General features: G+C 41.2%; 1 protein-coding gene across 1 annotated transcript; it reads right to left on the bottom strand.

Moving 5' to 3' along the window:
- Positions 1–1,858: 1,858 nt before the first annotated feature.
- On the bottom strand, positions 1,859–19,337 carry LOC306890563 (2-hydroxyacyl-CoA lyase 2-like; the record flags this gene model as incomplete). The annotated part of the gene is made up of 15 exons (XM_079450371.1): positions 1,859–2,037; positions 2,492–2,597; positions 2,871–2,942; positions 3,088–3,158; positions 3,255–3,424; positions 3,549–3,663; positions 4,439–4,573; positions 4,694–4,830; positions 5,774–5,871; positions 6,089–6,188; positions 6,300–6,411; positions 6,582–6,720; positions 8,611–8,738; positions 8,825–9,026; positions 19,332–19,337. The coding sequence occupies 15 exons, from the start codon at positions 19,335–19,337 to the stop codon at positions 1,859–1,861; spliced, it is 1,770 nt and encodes a 589-aa protein (XP_079306497.1).
- Between the last annotated feature and the right edge of the window lie 2,925 nt (positions 19,338–22,262).

The raw sequence follows: 22,262 nt of genomic DNA, 5'->3' as shown, positions 1-22,262 counted from the left end.
GCTTTAAAAAAAGTCTTTATGCTGAAAAAACAATGCGAGTGACGTTACAGTCCATTTAGCAATGCTCAAAACAAAGCTCAGAAGTTCAGCTTATGTTGGTGTATTATGTATGCATTAACTCTCTGCTAAAGTGTTTTGTTTGTGTGCTTTACAGAAGGTGCTGCGGAGGATGAAAATGAAGATCAAGTGTGAAGAAGATGGAGTGCTTATTAATTAAAACTAAGAAACGTTCACACACTTGTCTCTGATTTTTTGGGCTTCGTTGGTTCTTGTCAATACTAGTGTTAACATATGGAAACATTTAGTGGTTTGCCCTTTAGTGCTCAAGTCACAGTTTTGGCCATCTTATCTTTTAATTTGACATTATTTGAAGATGAAAATACCTTTGCAGTAGTGTAATGCTATGGAGGAAGGAGAAAGTAAGCGGGATTATAAATCCACATTTGGTGGTTATGACCTAAATCAGCTTTAAAGCGATCCTGGTTAAGGCCTTTGGTCCTAAAGCGGCTTCTTCAAATGCTCCAGAGACTCAGCTTGAGGCCGGACCAAGGAGACCAGGTTGTCCAGCAACCTTTACCAGAATCATCTTCTCCACTGGGAGCCCACTCACAAGCCCCAGAAGCTTCTGAATATCAGAAGGCGTGAAATAAGATGCTGTTCTCAATGATGTTTATGAGTCTTTCGTGATTTTATTGCAATCAAAACATCTTGATGAATTATATAACAATACCTAAATGATTCTGTGAATCACAAACCTGAGGAAAAGAACTGTGATATAGAAAGGTCTCAGATTGAAAAAATACAGACTACTTATTTCCAGAGGTTCTTATAAATATATTTTACGGTAATACTTAGATTAAAACTAACATGTTTCTAAACTTCAATTTGATGATCCACTGATTCCGTCATACAGTAAGCATGCACAATAACTGTAACTGCAAAGTCATGGTCTTCAGTTTCAGGCACACCGTTGAATGAAAAAGATTCAACACTATTGCATATATCACACAAGCAGCCACACTAACACACAGATCAGTCCTTCATTGTCATATATTAATGTGCTTGGAAAACATGAAATAAATATTGAAAGGACCACAACATTTCTGATCTTCCAAAGCGACACACTAAGGCACTGCTGCTCCTTAAGGAAATGGGTGAACTTCAAGAAAAAAAACATGTCCAGGCCACCGTATACAACTTATATTTTTCTTAAATAAATAATTTTTGCGATTGTGACCTACTTTAAGTACATTAATAAAAAAAGTTCATTGTTATGGGTCCTGTATAGGAGGTTTCAATAATTCTCATTATTCTAAATGGTGATTCTCATACTGTAATACAGTACGTAATATAAATAAAATAAGCATAAATTAAAGCCAGTACAACAAATTCTACAACATGGTACTTGTCAAATTAAGTATTACGAGAAAAAAATAAGCCTTATTTCCCCAATACAACACTGAGACATTGGGTAAATGTATGTGCTTACTTATAAAATAATGTCACAATGTAAAAATGTATTAAACATCAGCTCTCTTTGAGCGAAATATTGTCTTATTTCTGGTGGAGAGAAAGATGACCACAACCTGTCCTTTTTCTGAGTTTCACCCAATTTAACTTTAAAAACTGTCCTAGTTACAACACCGCTGCAATCTGGTATGTTGTTGCACACATTTGATACTCTGCTTCCATTCCAATAACTTAACTTCTTTTTGTTTTAACAAGTCAGTCTGTAAATGTACTGAAATGTGCACCGCATATAAATTAATTAGGCTTTAAAATTAAAACATAAAATCGAAATGTAAAACATAAAAGAGAACTTTGGGTTTCTAGGCAGGATCGTGCACAGTGTCGCTGTTTAGACGGAGATAGAGCCCTCCCTGAAGTTGGTTTTCCCAATCAGAACGTTTAACAGAATGGCTTTTCCCTCTCTACTTTCCTTCTGTGCCTTTTTAATGATGTCATCAAGTTGTGACTCATCCTGTCGCCCAACCAGGTAACCCTTGCCCCCATAGCCATCAGCTACGATGTGATAATCTGCAAGCAGAAAACAAGAAAAAAACGAATTCATACTTTTGTATCCAAATACAGTATAGAAGAAAGTCAAATGTCAGTGCTGCTGTATTCCTTGAGTGTACAACTGCTGGACACTATGCAATCCTATAATGTCACAGGTGCTACGGAAGACTCAACAATAAATTACTAAATAACAAAAATGGTAAATAACTGTGACCCAGACTTCTCTTTTAAAGCGATTTTACACGTAGTTGAACTGTACGGTACAACAACATTCAAGTAAATAATTTCCCTGGTTAGTAATATGACATCACAGGTCAAAGAACATACATGCAACAATATCCTTTTTCTGAAAAACATCTTGATCCACATATTTTTTTGAAGACTCGGGAGGTGTACTGTAAACTTCAAACTCGTGCTAAATCCTACATTTATGACAACATTTTGAAAATATTATTAGAGTAAACCATCTCACCTGTGAAGGCGAGACCACAGGCTACATTGCTCCCGAGCAAAGGCACTTGTTCTCTGGAGATCTGACTCCAGCAGGCATCATTTCCGACCAGAGCGATCACTGGTGTCTGACATGACGTGAAAAAAAAGCTCATTTACAATCGTTCTGGCTTATATACTGCATTTATGCATTATGCACTTACAATATAAGTCTATGGGGACAATCACATAACATGCTTCATCTGCTGTTGATCGCATATGGAAAGGGTTAAAAATGTTATGATTTTTTAATTCATTTGTAAATAAATCAAATGTAATCCAAAACCCTATTACGCCCTGTCCTGTCTTTTAAATAGATATGTAAACTATTTATATGTGAGGTTTGGCCGTGTTTTCCCCACCTTGTGGCGTGTAAAGGTATCAAATTCAGCTACACTGTATCCAAGGGAACCATCACCGTAAATGATCCAAACCTGTAACACACACATCGCACCACGTGGGAAAAGCTGTTTCAATAACTGGGGCAAATGTCACTACAGTCAGGTCAGCTAGGTCCTCTGGTCAAACAGAGATCAATATCAAAGCATTCAATACAATTTAACTTCTTTACAGTCTTCCCTCAGAGTCAGGTCGACAGAGCTTGGCCCCCAGAGCAAAACCTCCTCCAACACCCAGAGTCCCAAAAGCTCCTGGAGTGAATAGCAGAAAACAGAATCATCAATTCCTTCAAAACGGTGCTTTAGATGTTCACAAACAGGTCAAAAAATATCGATAGTCCTGCTAATCTGGGTCTAGCCAGCGCAGCGGGCCGCGCCGCCTCATGATATAAGCAGCACTGCCGACAAAATCTCCCCCGGCGGCCACTATGATGCTGTCCTCATTCAAAAGCTCATCCACCCGGTGCAGAACATTCAGAGGATTCAGATGCATCTCTGTCTTCTCATCTGCTTTGGCTCTGAGATAAACAAATAGGCAGCGAGATGAAACTAAAGGGAGTTATAGGTCATAGGTTTACACATTCAGTCTCCTGAGACAAAGCTGACATGCAAGCAAGAATAGAAAAGGTGGGGAAAGTTCACCTGTTAGTTTTCTCTTTGACGTAATCTCCTTCTTTCAGACTTTGAGGCCATTCCTCTGGGCATCTGTGTCCCTTGAGGGCTTTAGAGAGACGCAGGAGGAAAGAGCCAGCATCGCCTGAAACATTTGGAAAATAAATTGTCAGTGTAGAACCCTTTTTTAGTAGTGTATATGTACTGTATGTATACACAGGTTATAACTTAAATTATACAAATATGATGTAGCTGTAATCCGCTGAGCGGCTAAACTGGGAGTGCTGTATTTGTGACGCATCAAAAAGGACATCATACATACAAAAAACAGAAAGCTTTCCAATACTCCAATTATTACTCCACAAACATGTTGCAAAAATAAATTGCTGGTCAACAAAGAGTACACGTACTCCCCATTCACCCCCTCCTGACCCACAACAGGTGAGCAGGTGCCCGATAACCACTTCCTACATATCTCACGACCCCTCCCAAATCATGTGACGCATTTACCATTTCATGTCCACTACAGATGGATTTTGATTCTAGTTTATTTAGTGCAGAGCTTTTTAAACTTCAAAAGGTCCCAAAAGATATACATATTTTATATACATATAATATACACAATAAAGTACAGTCTCTTTACAAAACATTGATCACAAGATTGTAAGTGTGTAATGTAAATGATGTGCCCAAATGATAAAATACTGTAGTAGAGTATACTATAATATTTACTATAGTAAACTGTAGTAAAATGTCAAGATACTCCGGTATAGGGTGTTCAATTCAGTATAGGCCTATTACAGTTAATGAATTAAAACTAGTTAGATACTATAGTTAATACTATAGTACAGAGAATTTTATTTTCATTAATGTATTATACATTATGTATTCAGGAAAGAAATTAAACTGCACTTCTTCACCTTGAATGGCCACTGTTGGTTTGCAGAACATGTCCGAGTTCTTCAATAGCTGACTTCTGTCTCTGTTAACTGCAATGATTTTACTCCGTCCGTTCAGCACCCTTCCATAACCCAATCTGAAGTCACACACTGTGCCTACAAACCAAAACAAATCATGTATTGACATCTAGAAAAAGAATAGCTTAGTTTTCTAAGCATTCCGAACAGTATAAAACCATAGAAAATAAAAAGACACTAGATGGCGCTGTTACTCACCTGCCAGCAGCACAAGATCAGCATCTTTCAAGGCATCTCTCCTGTTCTGTCTGATGTGCAGTAGACTGTTCTTTCCCAGCATGCCCCGAGACATCCCACCCAGGAAGCAAGGAATGCCTAAAGACTCTAGGGCCTTTCTGTAAGACACACATCCAAAAAGAGAGTTCAAACTTCAACCATGAGTTACATGTCCGGGTGCTATAAATCAATAATTGTTGCCGTTTTTGGCTCATGCTTACACAACTAAAGCATTATTCTATATGATCAATTTATTCAATACATACAGTAACTGTGTTGGTTGCATATGGAGCATAAAACCCCTTTGGACCTAAAGCAGTGGTTCTCGAACTGGGGGGCCCAAGATTGATCCAGGGGGACACGGAATTTGTATCATACTTTTCACGCAATCAAACACTAGAAAAATAACCAAAATTATTTATGTTTCAGCATTGTATAACTGAATATGTTTTTGGTTTCTTAAAATTCTAGTTTAGGATTATGCGACTTTATTTTGGGGAGGGTCGAAAATGCACTGTACAACAAGGAAAACGTTTGAGAACTACGGACCTAAAGGGATAGTTCACACCAAGATTTAAACTCTTTTTTTGTAAGAAAAATAAATATTTGTTCTGCAGAATACAAAAGAAGATATTTGTTGGTAGCCAAACAACACCGCCCCATTGACTTGGCCCCAAAATGATTTCTCAACATATTTTCTTTTCCACATAAAAATGAACCAGAAGTTTTGAACCACATGAGAATATAATTTTTTGAGAGAATTTTTTTTGAGTGTTATTTTATACTTCTAATGCCCTTTATTGCAAAGAAAAATAAATAGTAAGCAGGTCTAAAGTAGCAGAACGGGTTTTTTCACGATATGATTTAAAAAAATGTAAAGGTGTCAACCAGTATATGTCAATATTAAATGTTTAATGTTTACTGTTTAATGAAGGAGGGGTGTCTTTAAATATCTAGACTGGCACCACAAAGACAATAGGTTTAATATCCAGAAGGGGATTGATGAACTACTCCATGAACGAGTATGACACAAACTGGGTAAAGACAGAATGGCTAAATGACCTGACATCATCTGCAGGTGTAGGCGGCAAGGTTGCTTGGCTGCCCAACAGTATGACGGGTTTCTTGGCTCGGCTCACCAGTTCCACGCATCTTTGAATCTGGAAATGAATGAAACAACTTGAATACCGAGTCATGTAAATAAGATCTAATCTGCCGTGTCTGAAGTAAAAGTCACAGCTTTCTAGATCATTTCATTCTGCCCTGTTATGGTTCATGTTAAAGATGATGAGAATCAAATGAGATCTAATGTGACGCAACCATAAAAGCAATTAATAATACATCTCAAATGGCCATTAAACGATTGACAGGTCTCACCTCATCCTCTGTGGCCTGCGGGATGTGAACGGGAAGTGGGGAGGGATCACGGTTTTCCCAAGCTCCAGCAAATAAGTTAGATAAGTGATTTTTAAGATACCTGGCGGATAACAAACAAAAACACTTTCAACGTAAAAGTGATTGCCTTTCCTTTAATAATGAAATAAAGCGTAAGAAAATTGGAGGAAATAAAAAGTGAGAAATGTTTTACCGTGCAGTGATTTTGCCCATAAGACCTTTGGGAGTGTTTTTAGGGGCAAACTCTTTTTCCACCACATGGAAAGGGTACAGCGTGTCTATGGGAAGCTCGATAAACACTGGGCCTGTGAAATTGTTATACACATCAAACTGTACTTATGCACACAGAGTCAGGTCATGTACTCTCTAAAAAGTGTGATTCACTATATCTTAACTTGTCTGAAAAGTGACATGTTTCAATCACTCACAAAAATGATAAATGATTAAATGAAAAAATGGTCATTCGCAGCATTACCTGGTGTGCCAGACTGTGCCACGGCCAATGCTTTTCTCACAGTAGGAACGATTTCTCTCACTGTTCTCACTGAAGCACAGAACTTACAGAGGGGTTTAAAGAGAGACATCTGGTCAATATCCTGCAGGGCTCCTCTACCCTAAAAAACACAAAAATCGAATGTCAAGAGGAAGAGTGGTGGGTTATTCTTGTACAAATTGTAGATTTTCATATTTATAACAGATCACAAAACCATCACATATGACACACACTTAAAATATTACTGTTCGCTGTATTAACATAAACAATTAATGTCTTAAGCTAGGATCTCTTCTACGTTACACACACGACTCAACAGAATGTTCATATCAAATGTATTTTACAGTAAGATATACTATGTCTGCAACTTTTCAGCACCAATGAGAATTTATGGGATCAGATTGACAAAACATTCTTAGGAGGACAATACTCACATATTTATATCCACATCCTAATTTTATTTAAAAAAAGGAGTTTTATGTTCTTGCCATAAAGATCATCAGAAGTTAGAATAGCTTCACAGATGTTTTATACATGGGTCGAAATAAATTGATAAAGTGATTTTGTGTCCATAGAAAGCACATTAAATGCAAGTAAAATGTCTTTTTACTTACAACGTAAAGTTTCTTGGACAATAAAGTCACAATTTGGTTGAAATACTGTTACATTGTCATTCAGCGTAACACAATATGTACAAATTCAGAATTTTACTTATTAAAATATATAAAATAATTAGGGGAGCATTTACATTTTATTGTGCTTTAAATATGTAAAAAAGATTATTGACCATTGGCCGAATTTTTTTTTTTTTTACAAATCATTAGCATTTAGTGTGAAAGTAACTATTCTCTTTTTATATGTGATAAATAGATTTTTGTGATAAATAGACTTATTTATTTTATGCTTAAACCCTTTTTCGTCAAAAATAAAAATTATTTTAGCAGTGCGGAATTTCATTTGAATATAATGATGATGATATAATGACATTCTTGTTCAGAGCAAGTCGAAACATTGAATGTCACAAGTATTCCGACAAATATAAAGTAACGACTTTATAATACAAGAATAAGTGTTCACAACATCATAATGCTAGCTAACAGTTTACTTTTAATAGCTTATTGTTTGGCATCATACGTCTTCCAGAAGGAAATATTATGCGCAAACAATGGTGTCAGAGACTCCTCTATATTAAATTATGAGCGAAAGAATCCCTCCACAATAATTGATCATTAATGTCACTCAACACATCGTGTTAATATATACATGAGAATGCGATGTGCTTGTTACACTGAAAGGTTTGATAGATAAGTATACTGTAAGCTCTTGACCGGGCAAGTAGAAACAAAGCATGTCATTTTATTCTTAAGAAAAAATGAAGCAAACATTGAAGTTTCTTCTTTAGCTCCGTTCCTTAAGCTTCATCCCTGTACACCTGTTCTTCTGTTCATACTGAAATGAGATCATTTGCTTTGTTATTTTCTTTCTAGTGCGTTTCTTCTCTTCAACATGCTTCGTAAGATCCCGGGTAGAGCGGTTCAATAATAATATAAAAGTAATTGCTGACTTATTTGCTCTCTGTGTGTACACTTGTACTGGGCGGGAGGAACCAGGAGAGTTAAGATAAGCCTTGAGGTGAGGTGATGAATACACATCCAGTTTACTGTGTCAGAGATACATGGAGATAAAACCCTGTAATTTCATCACTACCACAATCTCATGAGTGCAGAGAAAGCATGTTAAGCATTCTTATACACACAGTTGTTGACAGACTCAATATTAAACTCACAACTTGCGCATGAAATGTTATATTCAAGTTTTAGAATTAAATTCAAAAAATGATTTCTACTTTCAGAGCCTCACTGTTGCGGTCAGGGGGTTAGCTCTGTGACGGACAGTTACCTGATATAATCTCACACCAATAGCGATATGAGGAACAGATAAGGCAGAGGTGTTCCAGCACGCCAGGCTGAGCAGAGAGTATGTAAAGTGCACCTTGAAGTAACTTTCTGACCTGCAGTAGAGTAGCAGCTGCACCACCGATAAGAAGCAGAGGAGATTCGGCCATCTGAGCGTTCTTCACCGCAGTGACAGTGTTGGTCAGTCCAGGTCCGGCCGTGACTGCAGCCACACCCACTGTGCCTACAGGGGCAAAACACTAGATTATCACCATCTAACATCCTTATGCAACACGAAGGACCCTCTTGCTTTCTTAGATTTGTTCTTACCGGAAAGTCTCGCCACGGCATCGGCTGCAAACACAGCCGTGGCCTCGTGCCGCGTGTCGACGATGCGGATGCCCAGTTTCTCACAGGCCACCAGGATGGGCGAGATGTGTCCTCCCACCAACGTAAAGACGAATTTGACCCCGTGAGCCCGCAGGACCTCCGCCACGCTCTCTCCTCCATGCCGGGAACTCTTACTTTCTGTCTGGGTGTCACAGACGTTGTCAGTTAGAATAACATTCCCTGGTGTATAATGCAACAATCTTTGTCACTGCGAGGGGAGGAGAATACGCCTCAAGAGAATAGAATAATAGACACATTGTCGGATTGTGGGAGTGGTGTTTCCCTGTCCTGATTTATGGATATCTGCCAAAACAGGTGTTCTGCACGAACGTGTTTACATGCAATGTTGCAGTAAAAACTTGCAGTGTTGGCAATACAACAAGAATGCTTAAGTGTCAAATAGGCGCATGAGATCAAAGACAGCAAGGCTTGTGATGCAGTGAGCTGCGCGTGCACACCTGTCACCAGTGGCGGCTGGTGAAAAATATTTTAGGTGGGGCTGTTTGTGTGTGTGTGTGGGCATCTGGGGGGATCCTCCCCCAGAAATTTTTTTATTTCATAGATGTGATTTCCTGCATTCTGGTGCATTTTAGTCCATGTCCCTTGCCTATACCAATAAAAGAACTCAAACCAGTCAATACCAATGGTCTAAAAAGACAATATTAATTGAACTGCCATGTAGAAATCAAGTCTCACAGGTAATGATAATGAACAAGTTACATCGCTCAGTGTCCAGATAGGAAAAAGTGAACAAAAAAAAAACAAAGCAAGCATATTTACATTACTATTAAGATCAATATTTTAATGGCAAATGTGTGTGAAATGTGGTGTGGTGAGTGAGAGAGAGACTGAGTGAGTAAGAGAATGACAGCGTGTGTGTGTGTCTTTCAAAGTGAGTGAGTTGGAGAGATAGATGGAGGGTGAGTGTGTGTGTGTGTGTGTGTGTGTGTGTGTGTGTGTGTGAGAGAGAGAGAGAGAAAAAGAGAGAGTAAAGAGTAGAGAGAGACTAAGATATGGTGTCTGTGACAGACTTGTGTATGAGAGAGGTAGATGGAGTGAATGCGGGAGGGTGTGTGTGTGTGTGTGTGTGAGAGAGAGAGGTAGATGGAGTGAATGCGGGAGGGTGTGTGTGTGTGTGTGAGAGAGAGAGGTAGATGGAGTGAATGCGGGAGGGTGTGTGTGTGTGTGTGAGAGAGAGAGAGAGGTAGATGGAGTGAATGCGGGGGGGGGGGGGGGCGGCTGTGTGTGTGTGTGTGAGAGAGAGAGGTAGATGGAGTGAATGCGGGGGGTGTGTGTGTGTGTGTGTGATATCGGACTTTTGAATCTCGAGTCCTGCGTGTTCAAAATTTGAAGAAAAGTCAAAGAGATCGTTTTTCCCAATAAGTTTAAGTAGAATTTATTATCAGATGTAAAAGCTTCTTCCAGCTGGGGCTGTTCTCTCAACATACATATGAGACAAAACAACAGAACCCACACTTCTGGGTTACAAGTATTTATAAAGTATGTGACGTCGATTCTATCTTCGGGCTCCTCCCCTTCATCGGGCGGGCGTTGAATCCTCCGGAACCAATCACCTCGGGACATGTAAATCTGACTCCATTCTCCCCCAACCATTGGCTCCTGCAAAACATTTTGAAAATAGCCGGTCCTGCCGAGAGATGCGATTGACGCACACACACATACACTCACACACTTGTTATCTGAGACCCTGCTTCTGCATTCCTCAGAGCTCATGTTACACACTTCTGCCAGCTAGCTTTCAAGACAAAGAACCCAGCACAGCATGGACATACTCATATCATTATATTTAACAGTAAAAGAACAGTAAACATGAATTTATAATACATAAAACATCATAATCCCAATAATCCCTCTCTTGACCTCGACAGAGGTCAAAATTCTTGGTCCTCCGTGTCGTCAGTATAGCTGGATAACAATGGCATATTAAATGGTTTGGGGCTTTCCGGTCTCTCAATAGCTGAAACTATTAAACGATTACACAGTGATCTAAGGCAAGGAATGCAACAACAACCACACGTAATCAAAATCGCTACAAATACCCCTATGGACATCACAACAGACATTACTATTGCTTGCCATCTTCCCAATGTTTTGTCTAGCCAATCTCCAATAGGATTATTTACTCCTGAATGTTCCTTCATCTCTATAGACAAAGTTTTCAAACCTTCCAATGCCCTCGTCACTGATCCATCTGGGGCAGTATTATTGGGAATGTACGTACAACAAAGATCACCAAACATTACACATACTCCTCCCTTCTCTGCCAACAGCATGTCCAGAGCCATACGGTTCTGTATAGCCATCAGTGAAGTTGGTGCTAGCTGCTCCGCTAAACCATCTACGGCATCCCTTGTCATATTCGCTAACCTCATCACATTATAATGCACATAATTAATCCTATCTACATTCTTGTTTGGGGTGACTGGAAAAAGGGCAGCTATTATGGGTATATTCTCAAAACCTGCTGCCACTTGGTTTGCTAGTTTATACTCATCCGGCACACCTCGTGGAATGCCTATCGCATCAATGTATGTCGGGCTATTTAATGATAAATCTACACTTGAACCTATTGCTCTCCGTTTTATGATGTGTCTCCTACGTTTTCTTGTCAATGTTGCTGAATTTATAGTTTCCGTTCTGACTGCTCTGTCACCTATCAGAGTTATTGGGGCTCCCAGTCTTACCAAAGCACACACTCCCTTTGCCTTCTCAGGTATCCTAGTAAACAATCTTCGATCTCCACAATAATAATATAAACCTGCTCTAGCCCACGTACCTATTTCAGTCCCATTATCTACTATGATCCGATCACACCACTCCTTATTTATCTCCCCCAGGTTGCTGGTTGGTGATAGACGTTTAATATCAAAACAGGTATAATTTGCTTTCTTTGGTGTAAATGGACCTGCCCGTGAAAGGTTAGTTATTGGTGGGAATATTGCTGCCAATGTGGTACAATTTTTTGGACTGGCCATCCGTGTCAATGCCAGCATACACTCATAGCCCCACGTATCATTTTGGTACAACGGGGCTGGTTCAATATATAAATGAGGTCTTGCATTAGCACATCCAACACAATCATCTAACCTCTGTTCTCTGGCTGTGGTAATTATCCATTCCAGCCACAAATTATTTTCCCCATATCCTGTAGCTCTCTCTATCATATCTTCTGGTTTTAACATGGTGTAATCTATTTCCACCACTACATTCTTTTGTCCTACCGATAATGGCTCAGCTATTGTCTCATTTCTTTCCTCCTCAGGTGAACTGTCTATAACAAATTTTATTACTGCTTTTTTATCTGTTCCTGGGCTGTGCACCCCCATTATAAGGAAAAACTCCCCTGTATAATTGGCTGATCCCGTTCTGGTGGATATTGAAAGGGTGAGTGGATTTTGACTTGCACTGTAATCTCTCTGCATTTTTAAATCAAATTTTGCCGAGGTACGGGTCCAAAGGCTAGGTTGTTCCGGAGTCCAAGCACCTGTATATGCGATTACCTTATTCCATGATGGACACCATTCACCCCTATAGGTTTGCCTAGACTGGGACACCTTACAAACACTATCCATATTCCCATCCATGCATATATATATATTGTACCCCCTCCATGAACTATTTTTTCCCCCACAATTTATGACAGCGCATAGGTCGAAAGTAAATGATGTAGTCTTACCCCAAACATAATTAATTACGAGTTGTTCACACGGTAACCTCGTATCGGCTATGGCTTTTTTGTGTCTCGATTTTGATATGGTGTTGTTGCCTTCCTGACCCTTAGTTAGGCTAAAAATTATTCCTACTATAACTCCTGAAATTATTAATAGGATCCCCGACAGCTTACAGTTTTCCCACAGCTTCATTTTGTTGCCCTCTCTTGGACTTTAAAGGAATAATAAACACACTCTTGGAAATTAAAATGGTTAAACACACAGTATACTTAATGGGAATATGCAATTAAGGAAAAATATATATGGTTAAAATCACACAAAATAAAATGGTAAAGAAGATAAAGAATGACAATATAAAAATCACAATAGCAATATAAAGGTATAAAAAATAGTAAATATTAAAAAATATGAAAAACAATAGATATATGAAAATAATAAATATGAGAATCACAATAAGAACAATATATAATATGGTTATAAAAAATATATGGTAATACGTATTTCCACCTCCGTGAGTATTCACTCAAAATTTATTGCACTGGAAAATGATTCTACTGTCCTTCTCTTTGGTCACAGCACATTCACCTGGAACACCTGTCTTGTGAATGATTTGCAATTGTTATTGTACTGGTGGTGTTGTGATTTCACCTGTGGCTTCTTCAGCCTCCGATTCTCCTTCCCTCTCTTGGACCTGTCTACGCAGGTCCACCCGTGTCTCTGCAAGATCCCTTGAGGGGGGGTCACAAGCTACACATGAGGTTAAATGAAACCAAGTGTCACCCTTGCCCTGCAATCGAACACAGTGTGATGTCCTCGCTGTCACCCTATAGGGTTTCGACCACCTCGGCTCATTCCACTTTCTCCTGAACGTCCTCAGCCTCACCCACTGTACCGTCGTAGGAGGGGGGTCTGCTGCTGGAGATGGATTGACCTGGCATGAAAAAGTCTTAATGAGAGCAGTCAGTTTATCAAAATAGACAGCGTGAGATAATGGTGTCACAATGGCATCCGACAGTGCATTCCGTGGCCCTGGAAACTGCCGACCTGTAAACAATTCAAAAGGGGTGAATCCTGTGATTCGGTTAACAGATGATCTTACTGACATTAAGGCCAATGGCAAAGCTGACAACCAATTTAGTTTTGTCTGTGCACAGATTTTAGCCAATTTGAGTTTTAGTGTGAGATTCATTCGTTCAACCTTACCTTGGCTGGCAGGATGCCAGACTGCACCAAATGCATGTTTGAGGCCTAGGGCCTTTTCGACGACTCGCAAATGTTCATTCTTGAAATGACTGCCATTATCTGATCGTAAACGCCGGGCGAAACCATAGCGCGGAATATAATGGTTAATTAAACATTTTATCACCGCCGTACTGTCTTCTCTGCCTACAGGATAAGCTTCAGGCCATCCAGTGAAATAGTCTACGATTACCAGAAGATAACGCTTACCCTGTATCCTCGTGATCATATCTGTGAAATCAATCACGATTTCGTCCCCCGGACCACCGGTCAAAGGAAACGAACCCCTTGTTGGTTTAATCGTGGGTTTAACGTTATATCCCTGACAAACTTCACACGTGCTCACATGTGCTGAGACCATAGCTTTTAAAAAAGGATGCCACCAATATTCAAGCGCTCTCATCATCTGTTTGTCCCCGACATGGCTCACTCCATGAACCTCTACCATGATGGAATGACACAGACTCGCTGGGAGCGCCGGACGTCCATCCGGAGCTTGCCACAGTCCGTCAGAGGCACGAACAGCTCCATGTTGTGCCCACACAGAGACTTCTTCGGGGGTACAGCGCTGATGCTCTTTACAAAGGTATTCCCTTGTGAATCTCGGCAATAAATCATTAGATGTTCTTTCTGATGTGCACATCATCTGCGAGGACACATAACCAGCAGCAGCTTTTGCCGCCAAGTCTGCTGCGTCATTGCCTCTGCTCAAAGAGCTATCCACCTTAGAGTGACCAGCGCATTTAATCACTGCCACCTCTGAGGGGATCATCAGAGCCTCTAAAAGGTCTCTGGCTTCACATGCATGTGTTATTGGTCGACCTGACGAAGTGATAAAGCCACAACGTTTCCACAACGGCATTTCTACGTGTACAGCTGTAACAACATAAGCAGAGTCAGTATAGATGTTTACACGGTGTCCACCAGTATGTCGCAAGGCTTTGATCACTGCTATCATTTCTGCCCTCTGTGCTGACTGCTTCCCCTCTAACCTTGCTGCATCCCTCGTAATCATCTCATGTCCTACCTGCTCTACCACTGCATAAGCCGCTTTCAAACTTCCGTCCTCCGCCCTGAAACAGCACCCGTCAGTGAACAAAATCATGACTGGCTCAGGGCCAGTCAATGGTTTTGCAAACAAACCTGGTCTGACCACTGATGCCCTCTCTGTGATCGGTGCACAGTCGTGTGGTTCTCCCTCCTCCACCAAATCTGCCATGTTAATGCCCTCATGCGTGTATATGATATGGTCGGCGAGCAAAATTGCTGCAATGCGTCGCTGTCGTAAAGGGGAAAATGTGAATGATTCAGAATTAACAAAAGATGCGATTGAATGCGTGGTTAAAACAATTAGGTGGTGGCCCATAACAATGTGAGACGTTTTCTTCACTATCTTTGCCAGGCCTGCGACAAACCTGCTGCATGGTGGCTGTCTTTGTTCTACACTGTCCAACAACATGCTAACATACATCAACACTTTTCTGCCCCCCTGGTCTTTTTGATAAAGTACCCCATGTGCACTTGACCCTGTCTCAGAGACGTCTAAGTGAAATGGTGATCTGTAATCGGCACTACTGAGATTAGCTGCATGTGCCATCTGTTGTTTCAGGTTAATGAACGTCCGTTCAGCTTCCTGTGTCCACTCAATGTCTGCTCTCAAATTCTTCATACCCTGTTGTTTTACAAGATCTCTCAAAGGGGCTGTTAATGAAACATACATTGGAATATAATGTCTACTATACCCTGTTAGGCCTAGAAATGACAACATCTCTTTAACCGTGGTTGGTTTTGGATGACTCAAAATTCCTCGTCTATGGGCTACAGTTAGCGTGGAGCCCTCTGGGGTGATCATGCGACCTAGAAATGTAACACAAGGTCTGCAAAATTGCAGCTTTTCCTTGCTTACCTTGAAGCCACTTTTGTGTAATTGTCTTAACACAGCTTCGCTCCCCTCCAGGCATCCTTGCTCTGTTTTGGCTGCCAAAAGGAGGTCATCAACATACATGATCAACACACAGTCTCCAGGCAAACTACAGTCCTGTAATTGTTGTTTTAATGCATGGTTAAAAATTCCTGGTGATAAAACAAACCCCTGGGGTAATCTGTTGTAAGAATATTGACAACCTTTGTATGTAAAAGCCACACACGCCTTGCATTCCTCTGCTAAAGGGATACAGAAAAATGCGTTAGCCAGATCAATACATGTAAACCAATTGTGCTCAGGTGTTATCACAGAGAGTGCAGTATACGGATTAGGCACTGTTAACGATGGTGTAGCCACAACAGCATTGATTGCTCTCAAATCATGTACCAACCTGTACTTATTCGTGCCTGGTTTTGGCACCGGAAAAATAGGTGTGTTCCACCTAGATTTGTATGGTGTAATAACACCCCTCTCTAGGAGACCTTTTACTGTTGCGGCCACACCCTCGTCCGCCTCAGGTTTGTTGCGGTATTGTGGAATCCAGATTGGGTCAGGTGTGCTTAACTGAAAGTAAACTGGAGACATGTTACAAAAACCTACATCTGTTGGGCCCTGAGACCAAAGATCCTCAGGTAAATTTTTTATGATGTCTGGTGCTCCCACACTATCTGACAGCTCCCTGCCATGGAATCTAGAAACCTGCACATGCTCTAGAGCTCCAGTGTCTCGTGTGGCACCTTCTATCCAATAGGCTTTGTGTTTAGGTGAATATTTAACATCTGATTTTTCCGTGGGCTCCCAATCCTGGGTGGCTAACAGTGTTTTTGTAATCTTACCTAGCTCCCTGGCTTCATGGCTTGGGTGTAAGGCTAACGATATGTGAGGTGCTGCTGTGTCTGCCATCTCATACCACTTCAACTGCTCTTCTGTCAGCTTCACTGGAGCCATCACTCCTTCTTTACTCACAAAAATTCCAGCTCCCTCCAACACCCATCTGTCTCCCTCCACTTCCTGAAACATGTCTTCATAAATGGTTATGTCATTTCTGTCATAAAACAATGTACAATGCAATGGGTCTATGGGGGGTAAATAGATATCTAAATTTGAAATCCATGAACGGTATTTGTTATACAGTTCCATTGCTGTGCCCCACTGTGTATCATCATCTAATTTTACCCAGTATAGATCAGCTGCCTCCTCCTCCCCACACGAGGTCAGCATCCACTGGCTGTCTGTCGTATTACCTGATAGGGAACAGTTAATGGTTGTACCATCTGGAAATGTAACTATTACCCCTTCTGCTGAGCACAGAATGCTAGCCCCTAATTTTATTAATAAATCTCTACCCAAAAGAGGAATGGGAGCATTGCTGGAGAAAAGGAACGAGTGTGATAAGCATTGATTTGCCACTTCTACTTTAAATGGTTGTGTCATTTTTAAGCTTTCACTTCCCCCAGAGAACCCGGTGACTGTCACAATTTTGTCACTCAGATCAGATTGTTTTATGCCGCCTGTGACAGTCGAATAGGTGGCTCCGGTGTCCACCAGAGCTTTTAATGGTTTGTTGTTTACCATTAACGAAATGAGAGGTTCGGCCCTAGCCCTCATTTCGGTTCTCTGGGGGCCCCTTCAATAACTGCTCGCGCCATCCTCCGGGCCCGATGGCGGGAACATCGGCACCTGTAGGTTGGAGGGTGGTGGAGGGTATTGCCCCGGGTTGTATGGGGTTTGTGGTTCCCTGCCGCGACCACCGGCACCACCTCTTCGAGGACCCCATCCCTCCGCAGGTGGTCCGTTAAACTGACCTGAAAGCTGTGGACACTCTCTCATCCAGTGGCCTGCCTCACCACACACGTAACAATTTCCCTCGCCCTGCTGCCTCCCTCCATAAGACCCCCTCCCTCTATTACTACCCCTCCAATTGCTCCTTTGTCTATTTCCCCTCCCACCTGCTGCATGGGCGTCTGTACCATAGGGTGGGCCGTTATATTGGTAAGGGGGTGGCTGATAGGGTTGTTGTGGCATTTGCTTACTCTTTTTTGTCCCTCCCTCATTTTTTGCTTGTTCTAACTGTAGTTTTAGCAACTCTATTTTTATCTTTTCTAATTGTTCTTCCTCTTTTCCTGTTTTCTCTACAGCCCTATCTGTGTGGTGGACTAAATGCCTTTCCCATATTTCGTTACTAGCAATTGGAATGTCAGGGTTATTTTCCATTATTTGCTTAACACCACTAGGGGCACCTGCCATAACCGCTGCTCTGAATATGTCTCGTGTAATTGGGTTGGTTAAACTATTTTCTTCCACCATCTGTTCCCACTCAGCAGCGCACCTGAAATAATATGCTGCACCTGTCTCACCTGGTTTTATGCGAAACTTTATGTTTTGGTATACGGTGGGTGGCAATGGGTACAATCGACCGAGTGCCCTGCCCACCATTGTGATTACTTTTGAAAAATCAAGATCATTTGGATATTGTAATGTTTGGGCTTCGAGTTCAAAACTCCCCATCTGAGAGGCTGTCAAAATCTGACCCAACAGACACCTTATGTCACCCAAAGCCAAAACGGTACCATGACTCAAGGCCGTTAATTTACTTAACCACTTAGAGCCCCCTGATGTAATTGGAGGAAGTTTACTGGAAATAGCAGTCATGTCACTGTGTGACCAGGGCTGGTACTGCACCCCAGTGCTCTTTGCTAACAATGGGGCTTGTACGCCTGGATATAATTGATTACTATGATGACTCATTGCCTGCTCTCTCTGCTCTGGTACGTTAGGGGGGCAATGATCAATTGAAAAATTAGACAGCTGCTGCTCTTTTTCCCTTCCCCTAGTACGTTTTGCTATTGGCTCCTGATCCATCACCATCGTTCCCTTAATACATACTGTATGCATCGTGCCCTGGGCCTGACCTGTTGTTTCTATAGGGCCAGCTGCTCTACAACTTCCCCTTTCATCTTCACTTCCTACTCCGTTCTCACTACCATCACTTCCCTCTGGAAGTTCCATATTCTCAGCCATGTGGCGCATTGTCTCATTCACCTGAGCTCGTGCCGCATGTACCTGTTCTGTCACTACCTTGCCCAGATGTTGTACTTCCTGTCGAAGTTCTTCTAATTCTTTTAAATTACAGTCTAAAACTCCCTCTCGTACCTCAAGCACGACCTGTTGTTTGCTGTGAGTCGTATTTGGTGAGATGTAGGGGGGGGGCTGAGCAATAGGCGGGGCAAGAGGCGGATACAATGGGCGGTACTGTTCAGGGGGCGGTGCTAGTGACTGGGTCTCTCTGTTTCCATCCTTCACTTTCAGTCTAACATCATCGTCTGTAGCTTTCCCTTCTTTCCTATGTCCAATAGGTGATATAGCTGTCGCCACGAGGGCAAGACGACCCCATTTTCTTAAATGTTTTTCTAAGTCACACCCTTTACTTTTATATCTACTTGCATTATACCATTTAATCGTTTTTTCATCACCTTTATGTCTGACTAACCTACAATGAGCCTTTTTCTCCATATTTCTTATTTTCGGGGCCAGGGGCACTTTGAATGTCTCTGCCTCTTTCGTCCATGCATAATTATCACACAATTCTAACCAACATTCCTGAGCTTCTCTTTGTCTCCCTTTTTTCTCTCTTGGTTCAGCCTGTGCTATCATCATCTCAGCGATACTCTGCCATTGCGCTAATACGGTCGGACATTCGTATTCATCACACTCCTTTTGAAACTCTGCCATTCTATTTATTTATTTACTTATATATATATGTATTCAATATAACTTTCCTACTAGTTCCTTTACGATCGTCTCCTTACACCAACTTAGATTATACACATACACAAGGCCTACACACACCACGTGCTGAATTTTCCGTTCACTTATGCATTCAACTAAACACCACGTCTAAATACTTTCATCCCCAATACCATTCATACAAAGTAAATAATTTACGGATCTCTTGTCCGAAGGACTTTAACCTAAATGAATTTGTGATACGCCGATCACGGGATTTCTTTCCCAACAATTATACAGAACTTTAATCTGTATTTAATTTATGGCTTCCTTAGCCAAGGGACTCTAACCCGTAAACAGTTTAATCTGTTTTAAAACAAGACTCTAACTTGTTTTAAAAGAATCTTTTAAATCTGATTTTCCTTATTTCAATTTTACTCGTCTATTCATCGAGATGTTCATCAAATTTAACACAGAAATTTAGTATATCCAATAGCAGAATTCGAAATAACAGGTTTTCTGCTTACCTTTGTATTTTAGCCGGCCTTTTGTGTTAAATCTGAATCGTCTCGATATCTTTTTTTCCTCCCCCACGGGGTCCGCCGAAATGTGGCGCCAAAACTTCTCTTTGTCCTTCAAATCACGTCGTCGGGGTCACCAACTATCGGACTTTTGAATCTCGAGTCCTGCGTGTTCAAAATTTGAAGAAAAGTCAAAGAGATCGTTTTTCCCAATAAGTTTAAGTAGAATTTATTATCAGATGTAAAAGCTTCTTCCAGCTGGGGCTGTTCTCTCAACATACATATGAGACAAAACAACAGAACCCACACTTCTGGGTTACAAGTATTTATAAAGTATGTGACGTCGATTCTATCTTCGGGCTCCTCCCCTTCATCGGGCGGGCGTTGAATCCTCCGGAACCAATCACCTCGGGACATGTAAATCTGACTCCATTCTCCCCCAACCATTGGCTCCTGCAAAACATTTTGAAAATAGCCGGTCCTGCCGAGAGATGCGATTGACGCACACACACATACACTCACACACTTGTTATCTGAGACCCTGCTTCTGCATTCCTCAGAGCTCATGTTACACACTTCTGCCAGCTAGCTTTCAAGACAAAGAACCCAGCACAGCATGGACATACTCATATCATTATATTTAACAGTAAAAGAACAGTAAACATGAATTTATAATACATAAAACATCATAATCCCAATAGTGAGAGAGAGAGAGGTAGATGGAGTGAATGCGGGAGGGTGTGTGTGTGTGTGTGAGAGAGAGAGAGAGGTAGATGGAGTGAATGCGGGAGGGTGTGTGTGTGTGTGTGTGTGAGAGAGAGAGGTAGATGGAGTGAATGCGGGGGGTGTGTGTGTGTGTGTGTGAGAGAGAGAGAGGTAGATGGAGTGAATGCGGGAGGGTGTGTGTGTGTGTGTGTGTGAGAGAGAGAGGTAGATGGAGTGAATGCGGGGGGGGGGGGTGTGTGTGTGTGTGTGAGAGAGAGAGGTAGATTGAGTGAATGCGGGGGGGGTGAGTGAGTGAAGGGGATGGAGAACTCTTATTTGTACAGGAACTTTGCTCGTCTATCTTTCTGAGTGGCAAATCTCTCAATGACCCTTGTGTTGAAATCTGGAATGTCCCGTGTGAGTTTCTTCTCTATAGAGAGTATAGCCAGAGCGTTGAGGCGATCTTGTGCCATAGTGTTCCTAAGGAACGTTTTGATCCTCTTTAAAGTAGAGAAGCACCTCTCTGATTCTGCTGTTGTCATTGGTGTGGTGATGAGGATCTTGAGAAGACTTACAGTTTCAGTGAATGTGTCTTGAAGGTTATTTTCCATTACAACCTGAAAGAGAGCCAGTGCACCACTGCAACCCTGGAAGTCCTCATTTTCATAGATAAGGGACAGTTCTGTTTTAAGTCTGGCTTTGTCCAACATGGGATAGGCTTCCACCGTGGTTCCTAGTGCTGAATCTGGGAACTTTCTGCTGTGTTGTGGGAACAAGTCTCCTTGCAACAGAGTGGCACTGATGAGATGATTGGTGAAAGAAAACCTCTCCTTGGCATGGCTCATAATGGTATCACACACCTATGAAATTATACATAATTGTAGAAGAGTAAGCACAGAAAACATTAAGTTTTCACATTTCTCAGTTCAACAATACAATAAAATCAGCATATTCATAGCAGTTACAATTTTGTTATGAGCAAGTAAGTTTTATTAATTACAATACAGACACTAGCTTTCACTCACTCGCTCGCTCGCTCGCTCTATTGGCGGTCTCTATCACTCACTCACTCACTCGCTTTATTGGCGGTCTCTATCACTCTCTCTCTCGCTCACTCACACATACACACCATATAGCACTAATTAATAAAATCACAAATGTGAAAAAAAAGTAGATAGATTTGACAATTCAGAATACAAAAATGTGCAAACAAACACAAATACATATAGGCTATAGAATACAGAAACAGAATTTCTATTACTGCTTACCTCTGTTGCTGTTGTGTTTCTTCTCCCATTGCCCTCCTTCTCTTCGGGGGTGGTTCCTGTACGGGTCCCCTATACTCCTCATCCTCAACTAGAGAAGGAACGGAGTCCCTGATCCAAAATAAGTTTCACAAGTCACTGTCCACCCTGAAATTACTGTATCAGAAACCAACTTGCTGGAGATATAAACATAATTTTAATAAATCTGTATTAAAATATGTGCTATTGTTGTGTTGGGCCTAGTCAATGTTATCTAGATTCATCACAAATAAATTCACTAGTCTAACATGGTGGCGAAATTGTAAT

This window comes from Barbatula barbatula (genome assembly GCF_947034865.1).
Source record: "Barbatula barbatula genome assembly, chromosome: 2".
In the NCBI taxonomy this organism is placed as follows: domain Eukaryota; kingdom Metazoa; phylum Chordata; class Actinopteri; order Cypriniformes; family Nemacheilidae; genus Barbatula; species Barbatula barbatula.
The sequence above is the reverse complement of the archived record's forward strand: the minus strand, read 5'-3'. Positions and strand labels throughout refer to the sequence as shown.